We start from the raw sequence: 25,849 nt of genomic DNA, 5'->3' as shown, positions 1-25,849 counted from the left end.
TTAGGTTAAACTGAAAAGATAAAAAAGTTTAGAGCTAAAAGTTGTAACCCAAATAGTTTTGGGTTAAAAATAACACATCAAATGCTTTGGACTAAAAGTATAAAATCAATATTTTTTTTTGAAAAACTCCCCAAACATAGTTTACAATTCCTAATGCACACAAAAGTTGATAATTTATATAGTGTATAATAATCACGCGAGAGAAAAAGAAATTTAATACAAAAATATTTTTAAATTTTAAAAAGTAAAAAAAATAAAAAAAATAATCACGCGAGAGAAAAAGAAATTTAATACAAAAATATTTTAAAATTTTAAAAAGTAAAAAATAAAAAATAAGAAAAAAAAAAAATCACGCGAGAGTGAGGTGTCGTGCTGGTCACTTGTGTGGGGGAACCAGCGGAGAATTATAAGTTGCAGTCACAATATTGACAAACTTTTTGCTTCGCACATTTCACACACAAAAACCCTCATACATATCGCCGATACAAATTACAGTTACCAACACACTGAGTGTGTGTGTGTGTGTGTGTGAAATAGATACAGATTTTGCCCTAACACACACTCGTCTCTCTCGTCATGACGTCCTTAAACAGTTCATCCTTCGTGGTAATTTCTTAATTTCTTCGATTTCTGTTTCAGTTTTGGTTTATTACATGCAAATTTATGGATGATTTTAGGTTAATTTAAGTGTTTTTAGTTTAGAGGCTTAGATCGTGTGTTAATTGGTTTTAATTTCAGTAGTTTTTAATTTCTTCGATTTCTGTTTCAGTTTTGATTTGCTTATATGCTAATTTGTGGATAATTTTAGGTTAATTTGAGCATATTAAGTTTAGAAGCTTAGATCAGCATTAGTTGTGGATCGATTGTGTGTAAATTGATTTTGATTTCAGTCGTTTTCAGTTTCTTCGATTTTTGTTACGGTTTTGATTTACTTACATGCAAATTTGTGGATACTTTTAGGTTAATATGAGCGTATTAAGTTTAGAAGCTTAGATCAGCATTAGTTGTGGATCGATTGTTTGTAAACTGATTTTGATTTCAGTCGTTTTCAGTTTCTACGATTTTTGTTACGGTTTTGATTTACTTACATGCAAATTTGTGGATACTTTTAGGTTAATTTGAGTGTTATAAGTTTAGAAGCTTAGATCAGCATTAGTTGTGGATCGATTGTTTGTAATTTGATTTTGATTTCAGTCGTTTTCAGTTTCATCGATTTTACCTACGTACATGCAAATATATGGATTATAATCGGTTAATTTGAGCATATTAAGTTTAGAAGGTTAGATCAGCATATTGTTTGTAAATTTAATTTCGATTTCAGTATTTTTTTTTTACTTTTTTCAATTTTTTTTTTCGATTCCAGTAGTTTTTTGACTATTTTTCATTTTTTTTTGATTTCAGTAGTTTTTTGACTTTTTTCAATTTTTTTCGATTTTACTTATGCACATGCAAATTTATGGACGGTTTTCGGTTAATCTGAACGTATTAAGTTTAGAAGCGTAGATCAGCATTTGATATAAGTTATAACCTATTGTTTGTAATTTCATTTCGATTTCAATAGTTTTTTGATTTCTACGGTTTTACTTAGGCACATGCAGTTTCTTCGATTTTACTATTTTACTTACATAAATGCAAATTTCTGAATGAAATTAGGTTAATTATACTAAGTTTGGAAGTAAGATCAGCATTTGGTACGGATCAACTTGTAATCTGGTTTTGATTTGTTTTTTTTTGTAGAAGAACTCCATTTCTGGAGTTTCAAGGACGCAAGGGCAGTCGTTGAGGCTGTCGGTGAGGCGTCCTATGGTGGTAGCTATGGTGCATTCTAATGGTCGACCGGAGAGGAACGTTGGTGTGTCGGTGGATAGCGCTGTTAAGGATGTGAATGCTCCGGTGGCTGTTGAAGTCGCCGATTCTGATAGTGCGAAGCCGACTGCGGCTGTTGGTGGTGGTGTTGAAGACGTCTATGGAGAGGATACCGCCACTGAGGACCATTTCATCACTCCTTGGTCTGTTTCTGTTGCTAGGTAACAACTGATTCCTGTCCTGATTCTGATGTCGATGATTCCAATGTTCCTTTCAGTTTTTACTCATCAATTTCATGCACTTTAAATAATGTTTTGTATTTTATTTCTATATATATGAGTTTTAAGGCTGAGTTTAAGTGCTGATGACATGGCTTATTGTCCTTTTAATATAACAACCTAGAGGTGGTTGATGATAAGTGGCTAAGTACAATAATGTATGCATTTCTTTTCTCTCTTAAACTTAACCCTTACCAAAACTCTATTTGTATATATTATTGTATGTAAAGGTGTGGTGCACTAAAATACAAACGCAAAAGCAGATTATGGTTTCAATATTTCATTTTGATATGGGTTCTACATCCTTTCATCCTTGGGAGAAAAACTAATAAATATATTTAATTTTTATGACATAATGACGATGAACGGGTCGTCTTCATTTTTTACTCAAAAATTTGGTTAAAAGTTAAAATCCAAGTATAAGGTTGTGTATGTTTGCAAATACGCTTTATGTGTTTTTTTTTTTACTAAAATAGTAAAATTTCTAAACACGTGTATTAACAGAAAAAGGAGGTTAGTGCCATGTAGACCCATCACCGCCCTACAACAACCTTAAAATAATAGTTCAAAATGATTAAGGTTATGTGTGGGAATTTGGAAATGAAAAGGAGGACCATTTGTTTGAATAAAACAAACTATAGGTTTCAACTGTCCAGGTTGTTTGTTGGCTCTATGCAATGACCAGTTTCTGAATTTATAGTTTTTGACATTTTGTGAGTATTTCATGTAGTCAATTTGTTATTATTCATAATTTAAGAATATTGCTTTGTTCACCATTCCGAAGACTTCAATATATCGCTTATTTTTTTTTTTAAATTTTAATATAACATGATATCAGTCTTATATTTAACTTAAAACTTATGAATAATTCTGTATTTTATGCAGTGGATATTCATTGTTGCGGGACCCACATCACAACAAAGGTCTTGCCTTCACTGAGAAAGAGAGAGATGCTCATTATTTACGTGGTCTTCTTCCTCCAGTTGTTGTCAATCACGATCTTCAGGTATTTATATTTTTTGTACACATCTGAGCTTCTGTTTTCGTACTTTTCAAATGTTAATATGTGGACAAATGGAGATTTTTTTTTTATATTTGTAATGCTGTCGATAACCAGGTAAAAAAGATGATGCATAATATCCGTCAATATGAAATACCACTACAAAGGTACCAAGCCATGATGGATCTTCAGGTAAACCTTGCAACTTACGTAGAAGTGGCATTTCTAAACTATATACTTATGAATAGGCCAATTTGGGCTATGTTTATCTCAAACGGGTCAATAATAAAATGAGACTGTTTTTCACATCTTTTGGCCAGTTTTGCGACTTTCGTCCAAAGGTTTGTTTTTCCGCATCTGGATCCAAAAGGTTTGAAATCTTGCCATGTTCATCCGGCTTGTTAACTCCATCCATCTTTCTCCGTTAAGTCAGGGGTATTTCCGTCCTTTTTGTTAACTTAAAGGGAAATTTGGTCTTTTTCACGTTATGTACAAGCATTTAGCACAATGTACAAGTATTCAAAAGAGCGAATTGCCCTTTAAGTTAACAAAAAAGACGAAAATACCCCTGACCTAACAGAGAAGAATGGATGGATTTAACTAGCCGGATGAAAATGGCAAGATTCAAACCTTTTGGATCCAGATGCAGAAAAACAAACCTTTGGACGAAAGTCGCGAAACTGGCCAAACCTCAGGGATGAAAATGGCATTTTACTCTCTTTTTTTTGTTGTAATTATATTATTAACTGTGCATGCATCCTCTTTGGCAGGAGAAAAATGAGAGACTGTTCTACAAGCTATTAATTGAAAATGTTGAGGAGCTTCTCCCAATTGTATACACACCAACCGTTGGTGAAGCATGCCAAAAATACGGGACCATCTTCAAGAACCCGCAGGGTCTATATATTAGTTTGAAAGACAAGCAAGTTCCCACCACAATTGTTCCTCATGTACATGAGAGGTTTTTCGTTATTTTTCTAATATAATTAGCTATTAATTATTTCCACAGGGGAAAAGTCCTTGAGATATTGAAGAATTGGCCTCAGAAAAAAATCCAAGTTATAGTTGTTACCGATGGTGAGCGAATCTTAGGCTTAGGAGACCTTGGTTGCCAGGTAAATGTTCTATTTATCTACTTGTATTTTTTGTTTTTTATGGCTTACTAGTTTTTTTACCCGCCGCACGTTGTGGCGGCGCCATACGCGAAATGGTAACGTATAGACTACAATCGATCAGACTTGTTTTTGAACTAAATTTACATCAAAACGTATGATAACTCAAATTTATAACGTCGAATCAAAACGTATTACATTCGACCCGATTTGTTTTCAAACAAAATTTACGTCAAAATGTAGTCCAACTCAAAACGTACATAAAAAGCATTTTATAATTGACCCGACTCGTTTTCAAACGAAAATTACGTTAAAGGTAGATGACCTCGAATTTATACAGACACGTCCATAAAAATAAAAACGTAAGAAATTAGTTTTAGGGTAAGCTTGGAACCTTAGAAACTTGAGGGGGTGAAAGTGACATTTACAAAGTTAGAGGGTTACCTTTGACATTATAGCAGAGTTTGGGGGGGTATAATGGGTTAGATGTCAAAAGTTTGAGGGTTAAAGAGAAGCTAGAAAGTATGGGGGCCTTTTTTGTCAAGTTAGAAAGTAGGAGGGTCATTTTTGTCAAGTTAGAAAGTTGGTTTTTGTCAAGTTAGAAATTTAAGGGGTGAATTTTGTCCATTTAGAAAAGTTGGGTTGATTTTTGTCAAATCAGAAAGGTGGTTGGCACCGACCTTCCAATTTAAGATTATATAATTTTTTGAAACAAGAACTAAAACCAAGTGGCATGGTTGGATAACTAACCTTGCCTTTTTGCAATAACAAATGTGTTACTCTTTATCATTGTTCATTTATGTAATGATACATCAGTTATTAAAGATGGACTGGTTTAAAGTTTTAACGTTGCCCCCCGGACTTTTCGCTCAGTAGTGCAGAGTATGTAGTTTTTGTATAGAAATTTTTGGGTATATACGTTTTCGACCCCCCGTTTTATAGAAATTTTTGGGTATATACGTTTTCGACCCCCTGGTCGGAAATCTCAAGCTTCGCCACTGGGTGACTGAACTCGGGTTGTGAAACTGACTGTCTGATTCTTGCGACCTGAAGTCTCAAAATTAAGTTTTTGTGTTTTGTATATACTGATTTCATACAACTTGTGATTTTATTATCATTTGGGAGTCAATTAGTTAGTTTTTGATATTGCAGTTGATCTTTTAAGGTAAAATAAAACCATCTATTAACCATTTAACCCCACTCAAGTTCATTTAAACTTCTCTTTACTATAAAAGCGTTCATTTTGGTCCTTTTATATTTGTTCTTGAACAATCAGAATTTGTCAAACACTTCAACATGTGATTATCAAATTATCACAACTTTAAGCCAAAAAGCACATCTAGACGTTATGTCTACAACCTGATTTGTTACAGATTATTATCTGATTATGATTATGATTATTAATTTTCTTTTGTGCAAATACTTAAACAGGGAATGGGCATACCTGTGGGAAAGCTCTCTCTCTATACAGCTCTTGGAGGAATTCGTCCTTCAGCCGTAAGTATTTACGTAAAAACAGCTCTATTATTAGCTTTCTTGTGAATATGACTTTGATATATGCAAAAATTAGTTTCTGTAGATCTTTTTTTACTTATGCCAAACCATTTTGCGAGAATGAATTAGAGGAGGCAAAGTGGTAGCTTGGGTAGCGATTAAAAAGGGTAATTTTTGGTATGTGTGAAAACGGGTCAAGCCAGGTTGGGTTGACCCGAACACGTTATGTACAAAACTGTTAGGTTTTTTTATTAATAGTTGGCAAATTGGAAAATAATAATCCCAGCATTTTGAAATTGGCCAATAATAATCCCAAGTCAGGAAATAGCCAATAATAATCCCACCTCGTCCATTTTTGGAAAATAATACTCCAAATGCTGACGTGGCACTTTTGTCGTTTAGTGACTGTGGAGTATTATTTTCCAAAAATGGACGAGGTGGGATTATTATTGGCTATTTCCTGACTTGGGATTATTATTGGCCAATTTCAAAATGCTGGGATTATTATTTTCCAATTTGCCTTAATAGTTTGTATGTCATATAGGATTGCAATAATGACATGATCTGTTGAGCTCAATAATAATATTAAGGCAAATTGGAAAATAATAATCCCAGCATTTTGAAATTGGCCAATAATAATCCCAAGTCAGGAAATAGCCAATAATAATCCCACCTCGTCAATTTTTGGAAAATAATACTCCAAATGCTGACGTGGCACTTTTGTCGTTTAGTGACTGTGGAGTATTATTTTCCAAAAATTGACGAGGTGGGATTATTATTGGCTATTTCCTGACTTGGGATTATTATTGGCCAATTTCAAAATGCTGGGATTATTATTTTCCAATTTGCCTAATATTAAAAACTTTAAATAAATTACTTAGGATGGTGTATGCATTAAAAAGACACTTTGGGTGACTTTTGACCATTTGACCCATTTACATGTTTTCTTATAAGCTTCTATTTTATTCTCATTTTACTCTTTTGACTCGTTAGAGATTAAACTCAACCAAAATCTACACATATATAAGTAAATTGGTCAGAAGTATAACATCAAATGTTTGTAATTTCCTGCCATTGTGTTTTCATTTGTATGCTTTTTTCTTCTTCATTTTTTTGCTAAAGCATAATAAAATATCTACATTAATATCATATTGTAAAATATTTGCAGTGCTTGCCAATAACCATTGATGTCGGGACCAATAACGAGAAGATGTTGAACGATGAATTCTACATTGGTCTAAGGCAAAGGAGGGCGAGTGGGAAGGTTAGCTATTTTCTCAAGCCTTAACTGTGAAATGGGCAGGTTGGCCGGGTTAAGTAGCGGGCCAAAATGGGTACTTTTTTGTTCTAGTTGAGTTGGCCCAAAACAATTTTTTGTCCAAAAACCTTATCATATTTCAAAAAACAATTAGTGTCAAATACGACTACAGATTACCAAAGATAATTTCAATAATGCTCTAATTTTTTAATAAAATGATTGGAGGTATTATGCCCTAAAGAAGAACACACCTTTAGCGACTTTCGACTCGTTCGACCTGTTCTGTTTTCGGCTTTTTTTTATAATTTATTCCGTTAGAGAATAAATATAATCCGCATTGTCCCATTTTAAATAAAGATGATATGTGCTCTGCAACAGCCACCCCCCTTGTAGTTAGAGATGGCAAATCGGGTTGGCACAAAGTGCATATCCAGCGAAGACTTCATATTTTGTATAAGCAATTAGCGTGTCAAATAAAATTATACAAGCCATTATGTCAGTAATGCTGTAACAATTTTAAATGGTTTAGAAGGTTTTATGCAATAAAATACACCATTGGCGACTTTTGACCCATTCAAACTTGCTATTTTAGCACTTATTTTATTGACCAGCTAGAGAATAAAGACAACCTGAATCAACCCAATTAGTAAAGGGGTCAAAATGGCAACATCTAACGTATATCCTTTTGAATTCAATGATTATCGGTTATCTTTTTTCTGTATTTGCTAGGAGTATGCTGAACTTATGAACGAATTCATGTCCGCTGTCAAGCAGAATTATGGTGAAAAGGTCCTCATTCAGGTTAGCAACTTTTATCTTTTCTCGTTTTTCTTGTTTCTTTCTTTTTCATAGAGATGGTACTCATCACCTCTGTTGATCTTCTCTTTTCAGTTTGAAGATTTTGCAAACCACAACGCCTTTGATCTTCTTGAAAAATATAGAACCACCCATCTTGTTTTTAACGACGATATACAGGTACACTAGAGTGCTAAGGTAGTATTTGGTATGCAGGAATGAAGGCGGAATGGAGTGGGCCATTCTGACCGTATAGAAAAACATTTCTCTATAATTTGTAGGAATGAAAAGGGGTCGTTTCATAAGGAATGTGGCTCCTTCCATTTTAAATATTTCCGTTCTTTAGGAGGGAATGAATTATAAATATACAATATCATTAGTTCATCAAAAGCTTTTTAAACTCTAGTTAAAATACGTTTTAGTTTTATAAAAATAAGTATCTATTTTCTAATTGTAATTTTCTCATCTTTTTTGTTTTGGCAAATATAAATAATTTGTCTTTTTTATTGTATTATGTACTAAAGAGAAGTGAGTGACAATAAGTATGAAAATATGAAGAAGTGATTTTATTTGAAGTATAAAAATAAATGAAATTAGCCTGTCTGAGCATGTCATAGCAAATGATAATTCAAATGGGAAATCGACAATAAGTAATACAAAAATATACATCACAAAACACCAAACATGATAATGAATGCAATGGATCATTCCATTACCTTGCAAGATGGGTGGGCTAGATGGGTGGGTCGTGGGCCAGATGGGTCGGATAATGTGTCCAAACGGGTTAGGTAGAATATGGTCATTTTTTAGCAAGGGTAAAAATGGGACTGATTAACCCACAAAACACCCTTTTTTCATGGTTTTTACATTTTTAGTTAACAAGTAATTTGTTAATTATGGTTACAAAAGCAGTATTATTACATCTTTATACCTATGTATTTGAATGAGTAAAGTACACGGATGGTCCTTGTGGTTAACCAAAATTTTGGATACAGTCCCTAGCTTTCCAAAAGTAAACGCATGGTCCCCATGGTTTGCAGTTTATAACGCATTTAGTTCTCAACTTTTGCCAAAAGTGCACGGATTGTTTTGGTAATTGGTTAACCAAAATTTTGGATTTAGTCCCCAGCTTTCCAAAAGCACACGGATGGTCCCCATGGTTTGCACTTTATAACGCATTTAGTCCTCAACTTTTGCCAAAAGTACACGGATGTTCCTTGTGGTTTGCACTTTGTAACACATTTAGTCCCCAACTTTAGTGATTAAATGTGTTACAAAGTGCAAACCACAGGGGCTATCCATGTACTTTTGGCAAAAGTTGGGGACTAAATGCGTTACCAAGTGCAAACCATAGGTCCACAAGAACCATTCGTGTACTTTTGGAAAGCTATGAACTAAATCCTAAATTTTTGTTAACCAAAGGGACCATCCGTGTACTTTACTCTATTTGAATAAAGCAGTTTATGAGTTTCTTTGAATTAAAAATAGATTTTGGGGGACTTGCAATCCGTTCCCCCTTTTAGCTAATCTTTATTTGGTTCGACCCGTTGATATTGATATCTATATGAAATAGAAACGCAGAACCACCCTTTTATAAGTATATATGTATCTAAAATTACACGCTTAGATAAAGGTCTTATTTTGTTTTAGGGGACAGCATCAGTGGTGCTTGCAGGGCTTATTTCTGCACTAAAATTAGTTGGTGGATCCTTGGCAGATCATAAATTTCTATTCCTTGGAGCTGGAGAGGTTGTGCAGTTCTATTTATATTTAATAGTTCATCTTCTTTGTACTTCTTAAATGGCTTTATTTTTATTTTTTTCTTTTGTCTCACTTTTAGCTCTTGTTTTTCCAGGCTGGCACAGGCATTGCTGAACTCATAGCTCTCGAAATATCAAAGCAGGTTAGGAAATGTCTAGGATGTGCTGTCTAACAAGTCGAAACGGAAAGAATATTTAGGAGTCGAAATGGGTCAGATTGGATTGACCCAGAACCAAAAGTTTTGATTACTATTACTATTAATTAGTAGTGAAATATGATTAAAAAAACTACTCTCTCTGTCATAAAATTATCGTCCACATTTCTACTTTTAGTTTGTCTTAATTTTTTTTTATCTAGGTTTTTAACCCATAAATTCGTTTTTATTTATATATAAAATACTGGCCGAGTTACATCAATATCGCAGGTAAGCGAGCAACAAGCTGCGCCGCTACCCCTTTTTGTCTTAAAGTAACTTTATTTCTAAAATGATAGTTATAATTTACTATATTTCCCATTTTACTCTTAGTAGTTCTTATCACTAAGCTTTGCAGTATTTCCAAGTCAATTGATATCTTAAATGCATTGAAGGTAAATATGACATTCTAATAAAAAAAACTACATTAAATGTACATATCTTAAATTGTATTTTTTTTTCGGGACAGTTATTTCGGTACGGAGGGAATATTATTACAACAATAATTATAATATTTGAATAAAGCAATTTAGAAGGTTGTTTTGATTTGATTAATTTGATCTTTATGAGATAAAGCACACCCACAAAATGGGCTATTTACAAGAAAATCAGTTGAAGTTGAAACCTCTAATCTAACCCTTGATTACCCCCCCCCCCCCCCCCCCCCTCTCTTTCTAACACACACAAAAATAGGGATTAATAGGGAGGTTATATGATGGATTTTTATACAATCATGCAGACAAACGCTCCATTAGAAGAGACCCGGAAGAAGATTTGGCTTGTGGACTCGAAGGTAATGAATATGGACAAAATACATCCTTCTTTTCTCTCATTCTTTTCTTATTGTAGCTATAATCTTTTGTTATTTGGTTACATTATTTTGTAGGGTTTGATTGTTAGTTCACGCGTAGATTCACTTCAGCATTTTAAGAAGCCTTGGGCCCATGATCATGAACCTGTTCATGAATTCTTGGATTCCGTCAAGGTTTGAATCTCACTCTCTTGTGTGGGTAGCAGAATGGGCAGTTGGGTAACTTGTTAGTCAGACTGGTCGCCTCAGGTTGACCCACCATCACTTATGTTTGTCAAACTTTGTTTTTTTTTTTTTTTTTTTTTTTTGGTAAATAACTAATATATCAAATACAGTTACATTCTTGATCATAAAAATAGTCTTATAAGTTGTAATTCATTGGATTGATCATCAAAAAAGGTTTTGTAAGTTATAATTTCATTGGATGAAATTTTAAAACAGTTTAACATGTGAGTATATTTAATGTTTTTATTAGCTTAAGTTTTGGTTTTAACGGGAGGTGGTAATTTGACCCGTTTGCTCATGAATGGGTTCTTGGACGGGTCAAAGCAAAAAAAAAACCAACTGAAAGGCGATGATTCAAAAATTGACTGATCAGGTTGAAGTCGCCGAAAGTATATTTTTAATGAATATAACCACCCGAATTCTTTTTATTCAAATATCTAGATCATCATGTAATAGTTACAATGTTGTCTTTCTAATCACTATTAATACATTAAATATCCACAAAAATGGACACAAAGTGTTTGCTGGTCAACCCTTAACCTGCTTTCAGAATCCAAATTGACCCATTATCACATAAAACTCTGTATTCACCTCACGTTCTTGTGTTACCAGTCAATCAAGCCAACGGTGTTGATTGGATCATCAGGGGCAGGACAGACTTTTACTAAAGAAGTTGTTGAAGCTATGTCGTCTTTTAATGAGGTAATGATTTGTACCCAAGGGTTTATTTGACTACCTTGATGAAAATATATTAGAAAGTAAACGTCCATAAACAAGTTTCATTTTTTTTTTTGTAGAAACCCATTATTCTTGCTCTTTCCAACCCGACTTCACAATCCGAATGCACTGCTGAGCAAGCTTACACGTGGAGTGAGGTATAACCACTATTCTTCTACCTGCATTTCCCATCGAATTGTACACAATAATGCAATTGTTATAGGAAAAGTAAATCGTGCTATTTGATTTTTTTTGTTAGTTACTAGTGGGTTACCGCCCGCGCTTTGCAGCGGGTTCGAAACGTAGATAAAAATAAGCAAAGGTCTAAATAGTAAGTATAATAAAGTGTAAGGGTAAATAATGAAAATTTAAAAAGGAAACCTTATTAAAGTTGAGGGGCTAAAAATGTAATTATTAAAGTTGAGGGGCTAAGTATGTCATTACCAAAGTTGAGGTTCCAAAGTTGGTTGATGTTGACAAAAGTTGTGGGGCTAAACATGTCATTATTAAAGTTGAGGGGCTAAATATGTCCTTATCAAAGTTGAGGGGCTGAATATGTCATTACAAAAACTTGAGGGACCAAAGTTGGTTGATGTTGACAAAATTTGAGGGATTAAACATATCATTAATAAAGTTGAGGGGTTAAATATGTCATTACATAAGTTGAGAGGCTAAATATGTTATTATCAAAGTTGAGGGGCCAAAATTGGTTGATGCCAAAGTTGAGGGACCAAAGTTAGTTGATATTGACAAAATAGCATTTTAAGTATATATTGAATGTGTGTGAAATAGCTCGATTAATTTGTATAAAAACTTTTTGGTGGTAGTGTTATTCAAGGACATTATTAATCAATTCAATACTTTTGAGCTTGGCTCTAGTGCTCTACTAATCTTGATTGTATTGAGTATGTCAATGCATGAAAAGGCTAAAACCATAAAATAACACAAGCTCGATAAGGTGCTAGCTTACGGGTCGAGTATTCTAATACACAAGCTTGCTTTACTGGAATCAAGTTGATTTGCAATTTTTTAGTGGATATGTGTTTTCAAACTAGTTATTATATTATAACCTTATTAATAAGCAACCTATTTGTGCATATGATAGTTGTACAATTGGCTTTGGGATTCTTTCAAAAAAAAAATAGAAATTTTCCTTTTTAACCTTAAAGTTTTAAAGTTTGACAATTTAAGTTTAAACTTCTAATCTTTGTTTCCTTTTTAACCTTAAAGTTTTAATCTTTGACAATTTACCCTACAATTTTAATCTTTGACAATTTAAGTTAAAAAATTTTAATATTTCTTTCCTTTTTAACCCTAAAGTTTTAATCTTTGACAATTTAAGTTTAAAGTTTTAATCTTTGGTAATTTAACCCCTTTGATTAATTTGATTCTTTTACTTCTAATTCAAAAGTTTTCATCTTTTGCGATTTAATCACTTTGATTCTTTTTTACTTATGTGTTGTAATCTTCACTTTGGTGGTTTTTCAAAGAAAAAATAGTTATGCATATGGTTGTTGTAACTTTGGCATTGGAGGTTTTTCAAAAAAAATGATTTTTTTTCTTTTCATCCAAAAATATTTCATAAATTACTTTTAACCCAAAACTATTTGTTTTTTAGTTTTAACATTAAACCTTTTATCTTTTGCAATCTATACTCACAACTTTTTGTACTTTCAACTTTGGTCCTTTATAGTTTTCATTTTCCGCAAATTTTTCGCTTTATGCTTCGTTCTAAATTTTGTGACTTAAAACATCACAACGTGCGTCTTTGGTTTAGCGTTTTCACGTTTCGGTCTAAATTTTGCGAGTTAACACGAAGCAACGTACGTGTGTGGGTGAACGTTTTTACATCGTCTATTTTTTCCTGTTTGACAGGTTCAACATAACGTGTGCGTCCTAAATCGACTTAGTTATAACTAAAGAATCCCCGCCGCATTGCGGCGGGTCGTAATTCTAGTTAATATTAATTAATAATATAACATTTGCAAGTTTGGTCCATTTGTTTTCCTTGATACCTTTTCCTTTTTGTTTTTCCTTATTCATTTTTTGGGTCTTCTTTTTATTTCTTTCCATATTATTAGTTTTTATATTATATTTATCATATTAATTTTTGTTTAGGTTATTATTACATTAATAGAGTATATTTATCATATTAATTTTTGTAAACTGTTTGATAGATACATAACTTGATCCTATTTCTTTCCCTTCTATTATTTTTATAACATCTCTTAAATATTTACGTTACTATTTCATTAATATAGTATATTTATAATATTAATATTACTAGAGGTAGAGGATCCTGTAAAAAGTGCTCAAAGTGTGAGAAGTGTATTATAACACTATATATAATACTATATAACACCATATAAACACCGTATAACAATATGTAACACCATATAATACCATATAACACTATGTAACACTATATATCATTATATAACAAATATAACACTATAGTTTGTCTGATAGCATGTCTATGATAGATGTATAGTGTTATATTTGTTATATAATGTTACATAGTGTTATATGGTATTATATGGTGTTACATATTGTTATACGGTGTTTATATGGTGTTATATAGTATTATATATAGTGTTATAATACACTTCTCACACTTTAGGCCCTTTTTACACTATCCTTACCCACTTACTAGATATATAAGATTAATGATATGTGGTATATTAACATCTCTTAATATAGTTTTCTAAACTATTTACTAGATATATAGTTTAATTCTGTAAATTTATATATTCAGATTATTGATCGAATTAATGATTAGTAGATTAATATATTTTAGGTGTGTACATATAAAATGCTATGAACTCCTGAATTTTCTTAGCATTAATGCCATGTTAGAGACTCGATATCTAACGTGTGCATGTGATATTTCCAATCAAACTACACCGATACCGATCAAAACCCGCTGTGTAGCGCGGGTATTTTTGCTTGTTATGTAATAAAATGAATATATTTATACTTTGTTGATGACAGGGTCGTGCAATCTTTGCGAGTGGTAGTCCCTTTGCTCCTGTTGACTATAATGGAAAGAACTATGTATCTGGCCAGGTCACAACTTCTTAAACTTTAATATTAAAATCGGTCTATAATGTTTTGATAAAGCATTACGAATGATTGATTTTTTTTTTCTTTATTGTGTCAGTCCAACAATGCATATATCTTCCCCGGATTTGGTCTGGGCCTGATAATTTCTGGTGCAATCCGTGTTCATGATGACATGCTTTTAGCAGCCTGTAAGTTTAATTTACATAAATTTGGATTGTGTTTTATTAGTAACAGGTTAGTTTGGTAAGATGGGAAAATTGCTATATAATACGAAAACCGGCAATTCTTGAGTAAGAAAACCTTATGGAATATGGACATTTTTAAACTTAAAAAATAAGCCCTTGGACATTATAATTTGTATGACTTGTAAAACTAAGATAAAGTGTTTTTTTTTTTTTTTTTTTTTTTAAATTGAATTTAGAGAATTGAGAGTTGAGACGTAAATCATGCAAAAATGGACCTTTTCATTATTTTAAAAATGTTGAAGGATTTTATCATGTAAAAAAGGACTATTTGTTAAATATAAAATTCTGGGACTTTATCGTTTAGTTTGAAAAGTTCAGGGGTGTAATGATGCAAAAGTGAAGTCCAGGGATGTATTCAACCAAAAATGAAGTATAGGGACTTAATGTATGGATTTTAAAAAATCATAAGGGTTTTACAGTATTCCCCAAAGAGAACATATCCAATGAGTAAAAGCCTCCCAAAGCGCATTCAGAATGTTGCAACGTCCTACATCATTTTATTCTAGTTTCTAAATAATTGTATTATTATCTTAACAATATAGTTTTTGTAACAATACTACATCTATTTAATATGAAAAAAAGTGGACAAGGGTTTTGTAAATCAACCTGAATCAACAGGACCTGACCATTTGACGCACACTAAAAAGTGGCACTGAACGATCCACAAGATGTAATTTATTGTTATTTTGAACATTTTTATTATGTAATTTAATTTCGTTTGTTAAACAAATGGAACAGCTGAGGCTCTAGCTGAACAAGTTACACCGGAACATTTCGCCAACGGGTTAATATACCCACCATTCACCAACATCCGCAAGATTTCCGCTCACATTGCGGCCAGGGTGGCAGCCAAAGCATATGAACTCGGTGAGACCTCTCTCCATATTGGTCCGGACCAACAAAACAAAAAAACCGGGCCAGTGCAGCTATATTCTGTTGGGGTCTCGGTTTTAGAGTTTCTCACAGTTTCTTAAATCCTGGTGTGCAAAAATCCGTCCAAACCGAATTGAAACCGGACCGGGCCCCGATTAAATACTGTCTGGTCAAAACCATATTTTTCGCTTATTTAAGAGCAAAATGCCATTTTCGTCCCTGAGGTTTGGCCAGTTTGTGGCTTTCGTCCAAAGGTTTGTTGTTTCACATCTGGATCCAAAAGGTTTGAAATCTTGCCATTTTCATCCCGCCCTTTAACTCCATAACTTTTTCTCCGTTAAATCATGGGTATTTTTGTCTTTTTTTGTTAACTCAAGGGTATTTTTGTCTTTTTTTGTTAACTCAAGTGTATTTTTGTCTTTTTGGAATACTTGTATGTTATGCTAAAAGGTTGTACATAAAGTAAAAAAGACCCAATTGCCCTTTAAGTTAACAAAAAAGACGAAAATACCCCTGCCGTAACGGAAGCGAGCCCGGTGAAAATGGCAAGATTTTAAACCTTTTGGATCCAGATGCGGAAAAACAAACTTTTGGATGAAAGTCGCAAAACTGCCCAAACCTCGGGGATGAAAATGGCATTTTACTCTATTTAATGAAACGGTGTAAATTAGGCAAGGAACTAGACTTGACTTACGAGCTCAAAATTTTAAAGCCTGGTTCATGGTCCAGTTCTTGACCGGACCGGTTCTGAACTGTACAAAACCTGTATTACAAAACTCTTGGTCTAAACTGTTTGTTTTCATTTTCATTTTTGGGGGTTGTAGGTTTGGCGACTCGTCTTCCCCAACCCGAAGACCTTGTAGCATATGCGGAGAGCTGCATGTACAGCCCCAAATACCGCAACTATCGTTAAGTTTTGTGATAATATAGCACTGAATCTGGTACTGTTAGCACAGCTATTTTCGAGGTTATTTTGGTACTTTGTTAGGTGTGTGTTGTAATAATAGGCACAATGTGTGTGTGTTTGTTCGTTAACACAAGTTATAAGTGAAATTGCAATTCTTTGCAGACTTATAATCACCAATCAAGAAAAAAAAATGTGTAAATTGTATAGGTATGGTAATGTGTGGTAATGGCTCGAATCCGGATTGTAAAAACAAATTCTATATTATGTCACATACTTGTGAGGTACTCGATATCTGATTACTTATTACTTGTCGGGTTTACGATTTTCCTAATGGTATAATCTTATGTGGTTACAAAATTACCATTTTGTGATTCCCATCACCACATGAAAGCCGATCTTAAACTTTTAAGTTTCAAGACAACTGATTTGAATTGACAAACAAGCAAGTACAAATGTACATTTCCCACTCTTCTAGATTTTGTAAAAATTTGAAGTTTTTAGTATCTTTAACAAATTTTAAATGTTATTTATTATTCCTCTTTTAATGTTACATAATATCTTAACGGCTGATTCTAAACACACCCCCCTCCCTCCTGATTATACCCCGCCTTTGTGAGAGGAAAACTGTCGGTCTCACGCGGGCCCCACCTGTAAGTATGTGAGAGGAGAGGGGTGAAAAAAGTAATTAGGGGGGGGGGGTGTAGAAAGTAGCACCCTATCTTAACATACTTGGTCTCGATGCTAGTAAAGACAGAGTTGGTAATTATTTCGTGTTGGTGTATTTGGAAAGGTAGGAACGAGTTGGTCTTCAATCAGAGCAGGAGAAGCCCGCAAGAAATTATGATAGAGATTAAGTCAAGAGGTTTTGAGTGAGTTAAAATTAGATCGTCATGTAAAAATATTAGGTGGAGCATTTTGCCCGTTTGAGTTGGGGGTGCTGCATTGTTTGGCCTTTTGTCCGTTTGAGTCGAAGGTGTGTTTTTATGAAGTTTTATTTAAAAAAAGGCCAATTGGATTTTAACACCTTTAACTTTGAGGAGTTGGCCGATAACACCCGCAACTAACACTTTGATCTGTGACACCCCAAACTTTTAATTTCGTTTGTCATTTCACCACTCAGTTAAAAAATCAGTAACTGAGTTAGTTTTCAATCCTAGGTGGCTTCCACGTGTCTTGTTTTTGATGAGGTGTCGTTATGAGGTGGAAATATATAAAAATATGTGTGAAATCTATGTATGTATATGTATATGTATAGGCAATAAATCATCCCCAAATTCAATATATAAAATCAAACATCATCTTTAAATGAATTTCTCATTGCGAAAAGTTTTATATGTTCTCATATTCTGTCCCATACTTACATGGTGGTCTGGTTATCAAAGGTTATTTATTTTTTTTCTTTCGCGTTTTGTTTTGAATTTTTTTTTTCTTTTGGTTTTATTGTTTCTGTTAATCATTATTACTTTAAAGATGTAGTAGCTACTTCCACACAAAAGAAAACATTTTTAAAGAATAGGTTATTTGATCCGACCGTAATGCATACGATTTTATGAATTCAGACATGCCAGAATACTGTTGATGAAATTACTACATTATAACTTAAGTTTTTTGATTAATTGAATTGTCGCCTTTTGATAAATCTAGTGTCGAATCCAAGACCAAAACGGTTTGGCGTTACTAACCTTGAACTCGTCTAGTCCGGTTCAGATTCCGCATCTCTCCATTGCAATGACGGTTCCTCTTGTGAAGTCAGTATCATAAGTCTGTGTCGTAAGAAAGGAGAGAGGTAGGAGAAGAAGGAGCCCCAAGTGGTGGGGAGAAATAACCTGATTCCTTTAGAAGAAGGAACTTTCTTTATAAAGCAAGATTCTTGGATCATCACCCTAATGTGCTTGCCTAAGAATGGGTTTATCAGGACTAGGCCTACTCGAACCAACTAAACATGCTGAGAAAGACCAAATGGGCTCAGGCCCAGTCATCATTCTAATGGATTAAATCCAAACGAGGAGCCCAGACGGGGGCCTCGTTGACAAGTCATCCCTAGTCAGGCCAATTCAATTATGGATGGGCCTAGGACTTATTCCGGTTCTTGAAAATCTAGACGGGTCTCTTTCCGCTTTTTTACTGCCTCCCCTATCTGTAGGGTAAATATAGTATTAGCCATGTTATGCTAAACTTATCTATTTTGTTGTCCTTAGGTAACCTTGCATTTAGAATTCTAATAGCAAGGTGACCCCTCTTGCATTATGTCACATTCTAGATCAATCTAGTATTTCGTCTTGAATCTATGCCTCTTTGAAGACGCTTTAACCAATGCACTCGTTCAAGAATACATTTCGTCTATGTTATTTAGATTGTTTTTCCATGTCTTTCTCGAGGGCATTTCAATCGAGGTACTCGTTTAAGAGTAGTTTCTCAAAGAGCATCAACTGGGATGCCTTGTTTGCCTTGTTATACTTTTTGTTTGGCTTGTTAAAGATTTTCATGAATTTGCTTTGTAACTTGTTTAAGCCGTTAAAGCTTTTTTGTAGGTCGGTTTGTAACTTGTCTGAGCTGTTAAAACTTTGCATAGTGCAGTGTATGAGACAATCTCAGCCATCCATTTTCAAGATTAACAACTCAAACTGAAGCGGTGACTATTTTGTAAATATCAGAATCATACAATTGAAAAAAACAAATATAAAAAGGGTATTCTGGTCTTTTCTTCATTTAACTCCTTCCCTCTTTGATATTCAAACGACTATAACTTTTTAATACGAAAATAATTTTTTTAAAAATATTACACCGTATTAACAAGCCTTTCATTCTCTTTAATTTTAGTATGCTATTGCTATGGTAATTGTCACACCCCGATTTCCACGTGTCTCACCGGTGGGCCCGGTGGGGAATTACCGTGACGTAGTTGGCAACAATATAGTCAACCCATAATATTTAAATGCACAGCGGAAGCTTATAAATAAATATATTTCAACTTTGTTCGTAATATCAAAGTATTACTACTGTCGAAATAAAATCCACAGGGTTTCAAATAGAAATAACAAAAGTATTGTTCAACAGACTTCGGCATCTTAAGCTTGCGAGACTTCTAATGATGCTAAGGAGTAATCCCAACCAAATTACGCATAGTACCTGCACTTAGTCTTTTTGGGGAAAAATACGTCAGTTTACACTGGTAAATACATTCAACCGACACTTTTGTAAAATGTTTATTAAAATTGATTTGAATGCACAAGGCACAAACTCTTTTATAACTTGGGATAATTTATAATTAAATCTTGTAAAGAATTACATGCTTGCTATGCGTTCGGTCGCCCGGGTCGTGCCGGGTTTAATTTTAATAGACACACCACATGGCGTAAAACCGAGGTGGGTAAACCAATGGTTACACCTTTAATTAATATAGACATAATGCCGGGTGTACGCCTACACCCGGATGTCGAGGTCGTGGCCATTTCGTAAAATGATGCCAAGGATATCCGGGACATGGTCATTAAGCCCCCAAAGGCGTTAAGCCAACAAAACAAGTTTTAAACGGGTCACATTGATAATACCCAACTACAAATGAGTTGGGGTCAATTGCCCGACCAAGCGGTATTTTAGATACCGTAACCCAAGCCCGTATAACGGAAAATAAGTTAAAAGTATTTACCTTTGCAAGTATATTCCTTAATTGAATAAATCACAGATAGCTTTTACTGGTCTCCTATTCTGGAATGAAGGTTTCAAATAACCTATTAGAATCCTAACGGGTCTTTATATTGGCCGTAGCCTAGACCGGTCAGTTTCAAAGAATATTTACGGTTTAATCGCGTGTAAGGCGAAAACCGGGAATGGAATGTGATTTGGACCCAACAAGTTCGGAATCTTGTTTTTATGTGGGTATGATAATCACACTCTGGAATTTGAGGTCAAACCGATAAGGTTTGGCCCGTTTCGGCTAACTTATGTAAACTAGTTACATAAGTCGAACCGTGCGCGTAAAAGGCGTAACGGGTAACCGTAATAGTTCTACACAGATTTCCTAAGTCAATATGCTTTAAAGAGGTTGTGGTATCGGTAGGATACCTCCCGTATTGCCCGCAACGAGTTTAAGTTCATTATACGCCCCGTAGGGGTTTTCGGTCATTTTAAAGACTTTTAAAGGGCTTTCCGAGTTCTACAGGAAACCTGAGTTTCCCGAACAGATTATAAAGTTCAAAATACTTTATTTATTATTTAAAATCAGTAGCAACTGGAATCGGGTCAAAAGACCTTGTAGAACTCGAGTTATGGCCAAAAAGGGTATATTCGGTATTTACCGAACCGTTGCCATAACCGCAGGTTATGAGCAGGCTAAAAATAATTAAAAATCTTTAAAATTTCTAAAATATTATTTTACAACAGTGTGTAAAAGTTTTGGTGTCGAAATCTTGGTTTAGATAGGCGTTATGCTAATTGCGCCGATAATTACAAAAGTTTTCTTTAATTGCGCTATTTAGCATAACTCCTATTCTAGACCTCGGATTGACGTGAAACTTTAGGGACATGCTTAGAAATGAGTATTCAAGGTCATGACCCTTTCACGTGTCCAAAATTCTCGTTTTAATTTAAAAAGGGCGTTACGGTCAACTTTTAAGCACATGACGGAAATGTGTAAAAGACTTGGACAAACAACGAACCGGTCACAGAGGGTGATACCTTCATGTGACCTGGTCCTAAGAGAGTCCTAAGGCATATCTACATTACACTAAAACGGGTCAGAACTGAAGTCAAAGCAAAAGTCAAAGTTTTGCGACTTTCGGCTCCGAACCGGGTCAATATAGCAAATGGTCGAATCAAACGAGTTTAGACAAGTTAGTATACTTATTATCATGTTTTATGAGTGTTCAAACCGGTTACATATCACCTACATTACAGATTGTGCAAGAAATCGCAAAATGACTTTCTGTTGACTTTTTAAGCATACGTTTGACTCGACATTTGGCCTAGTTAGAGTGGTGATCAGGGGGAACCCTCTTAAGGGTTTATTACCCACATAAATACCAACTCATAACTATCTTTGATTCGACAAATCACTGGACCATTCGTGATTTATCGCAAAGTCAATCGTTAGTTACGACGGATTGACTTTTAAGCAAAACTAAGCAAAAACAAAGCCATAGAAGGGTTGGCATACTTACAGAAGCTTAGTGCATGACTTAGAATGATATGGGAAAGCTTGAGAGCTCCAAGAATGATCAGAAGGTGAGTTTTGAGGTGTGATTTAATTGTGAACTATGCATGGCCTTTTATAGTGCAAAATGAGGCTTAGGATCATCACAACTCATCCTATAGTGGAGTATGGATGATCAGCAGGTGGCCCTGGATGCTAGGGGGCAAGTAGAGGCACCCATGCTTCATTTATTGCCTTTTTTGGTCGTTCACAACCTCAAACAACAAGTCTGTCCAAGGTTTCTGCATCTGGGCGTTTCACGCGGCCCGCATTAGTTTTCCTTCAGCTTGTACGCGGGCCGCCTGAGTTTGTATATCAGAACGCGTAACCACAGAAGGCTCGCGGCCCGCGTCAACTTACTCAAGATCTTTACGCGGCCCGCGTCAGGTCTATTTTTCTAGATTTTTAAATCTTTTGTAATGATTAACGAAATCTTTCGTAATCATTAACCTGACCTTTCGGGTTCGAAGGGGTAACTTTGCGATTTGGCCCTCGGTTAATTACAATTAAGGGCCTCGTGCCTTTTACCCGTACTGTCAAGCCCCCGGTTAGTTTACAATTAACCCCTGCAGTTCGTAATCTCTCACTTTCTTCTGCGTTTCGCTTCCGTACGATCCATGATTTATTCGTTAGAAGGTACGAGCATCGTTTAGGGTTACTATACAGTATATTTACTCTATGTTGATATTTATAACCCTCGAATTTACATACTTTCAAGGTTTGTCAACATTAGTCCTTTATTTAATATTTAATGCCACGTGTAAACTCATGACACGTGTCAACACATTATTGGACACAAAATTTCGAGGTGTTACATCCTCACTCCCTTAGAATAAATCTCCGTTTTAATAAAGTTTTATTTTAAAAAAAAAGTAAACACATAGGGTATCTTTTGGATAATAAACTTCTCATTGCGAAAAGTTTTATATGTTCTCATATTCTGTCCCATACTTGCATGGTGGTCTGGTTATCAAATGTTGTTTATTTTTTTTTCTTTCGCGTTTTGTTTTGATTTTTTTTTCTTTTGGTTTTATTGTTTCTGTTAATCATTATTACTTTAAAGATGTAGTAGCTACTTCCACACAAAAGAAAACATTTTTAAAGAATAGGTTATTTGATCCGACCGTAATGTATACGATTTTATGAATTCAGACATGCCAGAATATTGTTGATGAAATTACTACATTATAACTTAAGTTTTTTGATTAATTGAATTGTCGCCTTTTGATAAATCTAGTGTCGAATCCAAGACCAAAACGGTTTGGCGTTACTAACCTTGAACTCGTCAAGTCCGGTTCAGGTTCCGCATCTCTCCATTGCAATGACGGTTCCTCTTGCGAAGTCGGTATCACAAGTCTGTGTTGTAAGAAAGGAGAGAGGTAGGAGAAGAAGGAGCCCCAAGTGGTGGGGAGAAATAACCTGGTTCCTTTAGAAGAAGGAACTTTCTTTATATAGCAAGATTCTTGGGTCATCACCCTAATGTGCTTGCCTAAGAATGGGTTTATCAGGACTAGGCCTACTCGAACCAACTAAACATGCTGAGAAAGACCAAATGGGCTCAGGCCCAGTCATCATTCTAATGGATTAAATCCAAACGAGGAGCCCAGACGGGGGCCCTCGTTGACAAGTCATCCCTAGTCAGGCCAATTCATTTATGGATGGGCCTAGGACTTATTCCGGTTCTTGAAAATCTAGAAGGGTCTCTTTCCGCCCTTTTACTGCCACCCCTATCTGTAGGGTAAATATAGTATTAGCCATGTTATGCTAAACTTATCTATTTTGTTGTCCTTAGGTAACCTTGCATTTAGAATTCTAATAGCAAGGTGACCCCTCTTGCATTATGTCTAACATTCTAGATCAATCTAGTATTTCGTCTTGAATCTATGCCTCTTTGAAGACGCTTTAACCAATGTACTCGTTCAAGAATACATTTCGTCTATGCTATTTAGATTGTTTTTCCATGTCTTTCTCGAGGGCATTTCAATCGAGGGTACTCGTTTAAGAGTAGTTTCTAAAAGAGCATCAACTGGGATGCCTTGTTTGCCTTGTTATACTTTTTGTTTGGCTTGTTAAAGATTTTCATGAATTTGCTTTGTAACTTGTTTAAGCCGTTAAAGCTTTTTTGTAGGTCGGTTTGTAACTTGTCTGAGTTGTTAAAACTTTGCATAGTGCAGTGTATGAGACAATCTCAGCCATCCATTTTCAAGATTAACAACTCAAACTGAAGCGGTGACAATTTTGTAAATATCAGAATCATACAATTGAAAAAAACAAATATAAAAAGGGTATTCTGGTCTTTTCTTCATTTAACTCCTTCCCTCCTTTATATTCAAACGACTGTAACTTTTTAATACGAAAATATATATATATTTTTTTAAATATTACACCGTATTAACAAGCCTTTCATTCTCTTTAATTTTAATATGCTATTGCTATGGTAATTCTATTTTTTTACAATCTATAAAGTTATGGGATTGTGTAACGTTACATGATTATGTTCCATTACATGATTACGTTCAATCACGTGCCATATGTGCAAACAGTAACAAATTCTCAATGTAACACTGCATTTATAATCATGTACCAAATGATCAAAGAATCGCTAAATCACGTACTAGATACTCAAATGTATACCTAAATCTAGAATTGCGTCCATGTGTGCAAAGTAGTAACGAATACACAATGTAATAATCACGTACCATGTGTGCAAAACAATAACAAATGTTCAATAACAATGTACCATCTATGGAAGCCGTAACAAATGCTCAATGTAACGCTATATCTATAATCACGTAACGATTTATATTACAAATCTAATCACGTAATAGCATAAAAACAATTAAGTTTGTATAATCACATAATAAGCATAACTTTAGTAAAAAAATTATACAATAAAAAATATAATAACGTAATTGCATACTGATACATAATCATGTGACATTACACTTGTTACTTATAGTACGTAATTATAGATATAGGGTCACATTGAGCATTTGTTACTGTTTGCACATATGTTACATAATATGTACCGGAACATAATCACTTGACGTTACACAAATCACGTAACTTTATAGCTTGTAAAATAATGTCACACCCCCAAAATACCACCTAGGGAATGTCCCTGTTAGGCGTGTGACGTACCAGTAATGAGCCACTAATTACATTGAACCCATACCCATTTCAAAATAAAGTTCTCGATTATTAATAAAATACCATCCAAGTTCAATGAAAACCAAAGTGTTCAGCGGAAGCAAAATTAAACGAAGTTAAACAGTTTAAAAACCAATATATAGTATCAAGAAATCAATAGCATAAATTCCTCGAGTCGACCCATGACCACTCCTGCTACTCCAAACAGCAAGTTCCAATGCAAGACAGCTAACGACCTACAAGCATGCAGACAAGTGTGTCAGACGACGCTGGTGAGTTCAAAGTTTTGTTAATGCGTTTAGTTATCAGGTATGTGTATAAAACAGTGCAACAGTTCAATAGTTTAATAATTTGATTTGATGTTGTTATTAACTCGATTACCGTATGTGGCGTCTAGATGTGAATGCCCAACCCCAATGCCTCCATTTAGGCATTGGTCATGATGTCAAGGTATCAAACAACCTTGAATAGATGTAAGGGGTCTTATATGTACACGATGTGAATGCCCAACCCCAATGCCTCTAACTAGGCATTGGTCATGAAGTCCAGGTAATTAGTTCACGCCCGTCCTTTCGGCCCGGTGTGAGGGTGCCAAACCTAATAGCGCTATCAACTAAATACCTCGTTGCTTCTTCAGCAACACGGTAGATGTATGGGGTCTTACATGATTTATACAGTGTTTAATAACCAACATCCCAAATAGACAGTTTACCCAATATCCCCTTTAAAAACGTTTACCAGATGTCCCAAACCACCGGGACGCATGCTTAGAAAAGTGCAGTGAACTCACCTTGGGTTTGCTCGGTAAGATTTGTTACTTGTTATTCAGTTGAACAAACACGTCCTAAAAGGGTTACCGATAACAGTCAGTTTTACATGCATATGTACCACACCTTTCGCGTACCACTAATTCATGTATTCATGGTTCACATCAAGCATATTTATTGCTCACGTAACGCACACATGTAAT

General features: G+C 34.6%; 1 protein-coding gene across 1 annotated transcript; it reads left to right on the top strand.

The window, feature by feature from the left end:
- Positions 1–390: 390 nt before the first annotated feature.
- LOC110935576 (NADP-dependent malic enzyme, chloroplastic) lies at positions 391–16,822 on the top strand. The gene is made up of 20 exons (XM_022177946.2): positions 391–606; positions 1,738–2,027; positions 2,970–3,090; positions 3,202–3,276; positions 3,855–4,006; positions 4,094–4,199; positions 5,628–5,693; positions 6,859–6,954; positions 7,678–7,749; positions 7,840–7,923; positions 9,394–9,492; positions 9,599–9,646; positions 10,437–10,490; positions 10,584–10,682; positions 11,346–11,435; positions 11,531–11,608; positions 14,442–14,516; positions 14,611–14,701; positions 15,497–15,625; positions 16,456–16,822. Exons 1-20 carry the CDS (start codon positions 577–579, stop codon positions 16,542–16,544), a joined length of 1,944 nt encoding a protein of 647 aa, XP_022033638.1. The 5' UTR covers positions 391–576; the 3' UTR covers positions 16,545–16,822.
- The last annotated feature ends 9,027 nt before the right edge of the window (positions 16,823–25,849 follow it).

Source organism: Helianthus annuus, chromosome 4, assembly GCF_002127325.2.
Source record: "Helianthus annuus cultivar XRQ/B chromosome 4, HanXRQr2.0-SUNRISE, whole genome shotgun sequence".
Classification (NCBI taxonomy): domain Eukaryota; kingdom Viridiplantae; phylum Streptophyta; class Magnoliopsida; order Asterales; family Asteraceae; genus Helianthus; species Helianthus annuus.
The sequence above is the reverse complement of the archived record's forward strand: the minus strand, read 5'-3'. Positions and strand labels throughout refer to the sequence as shown.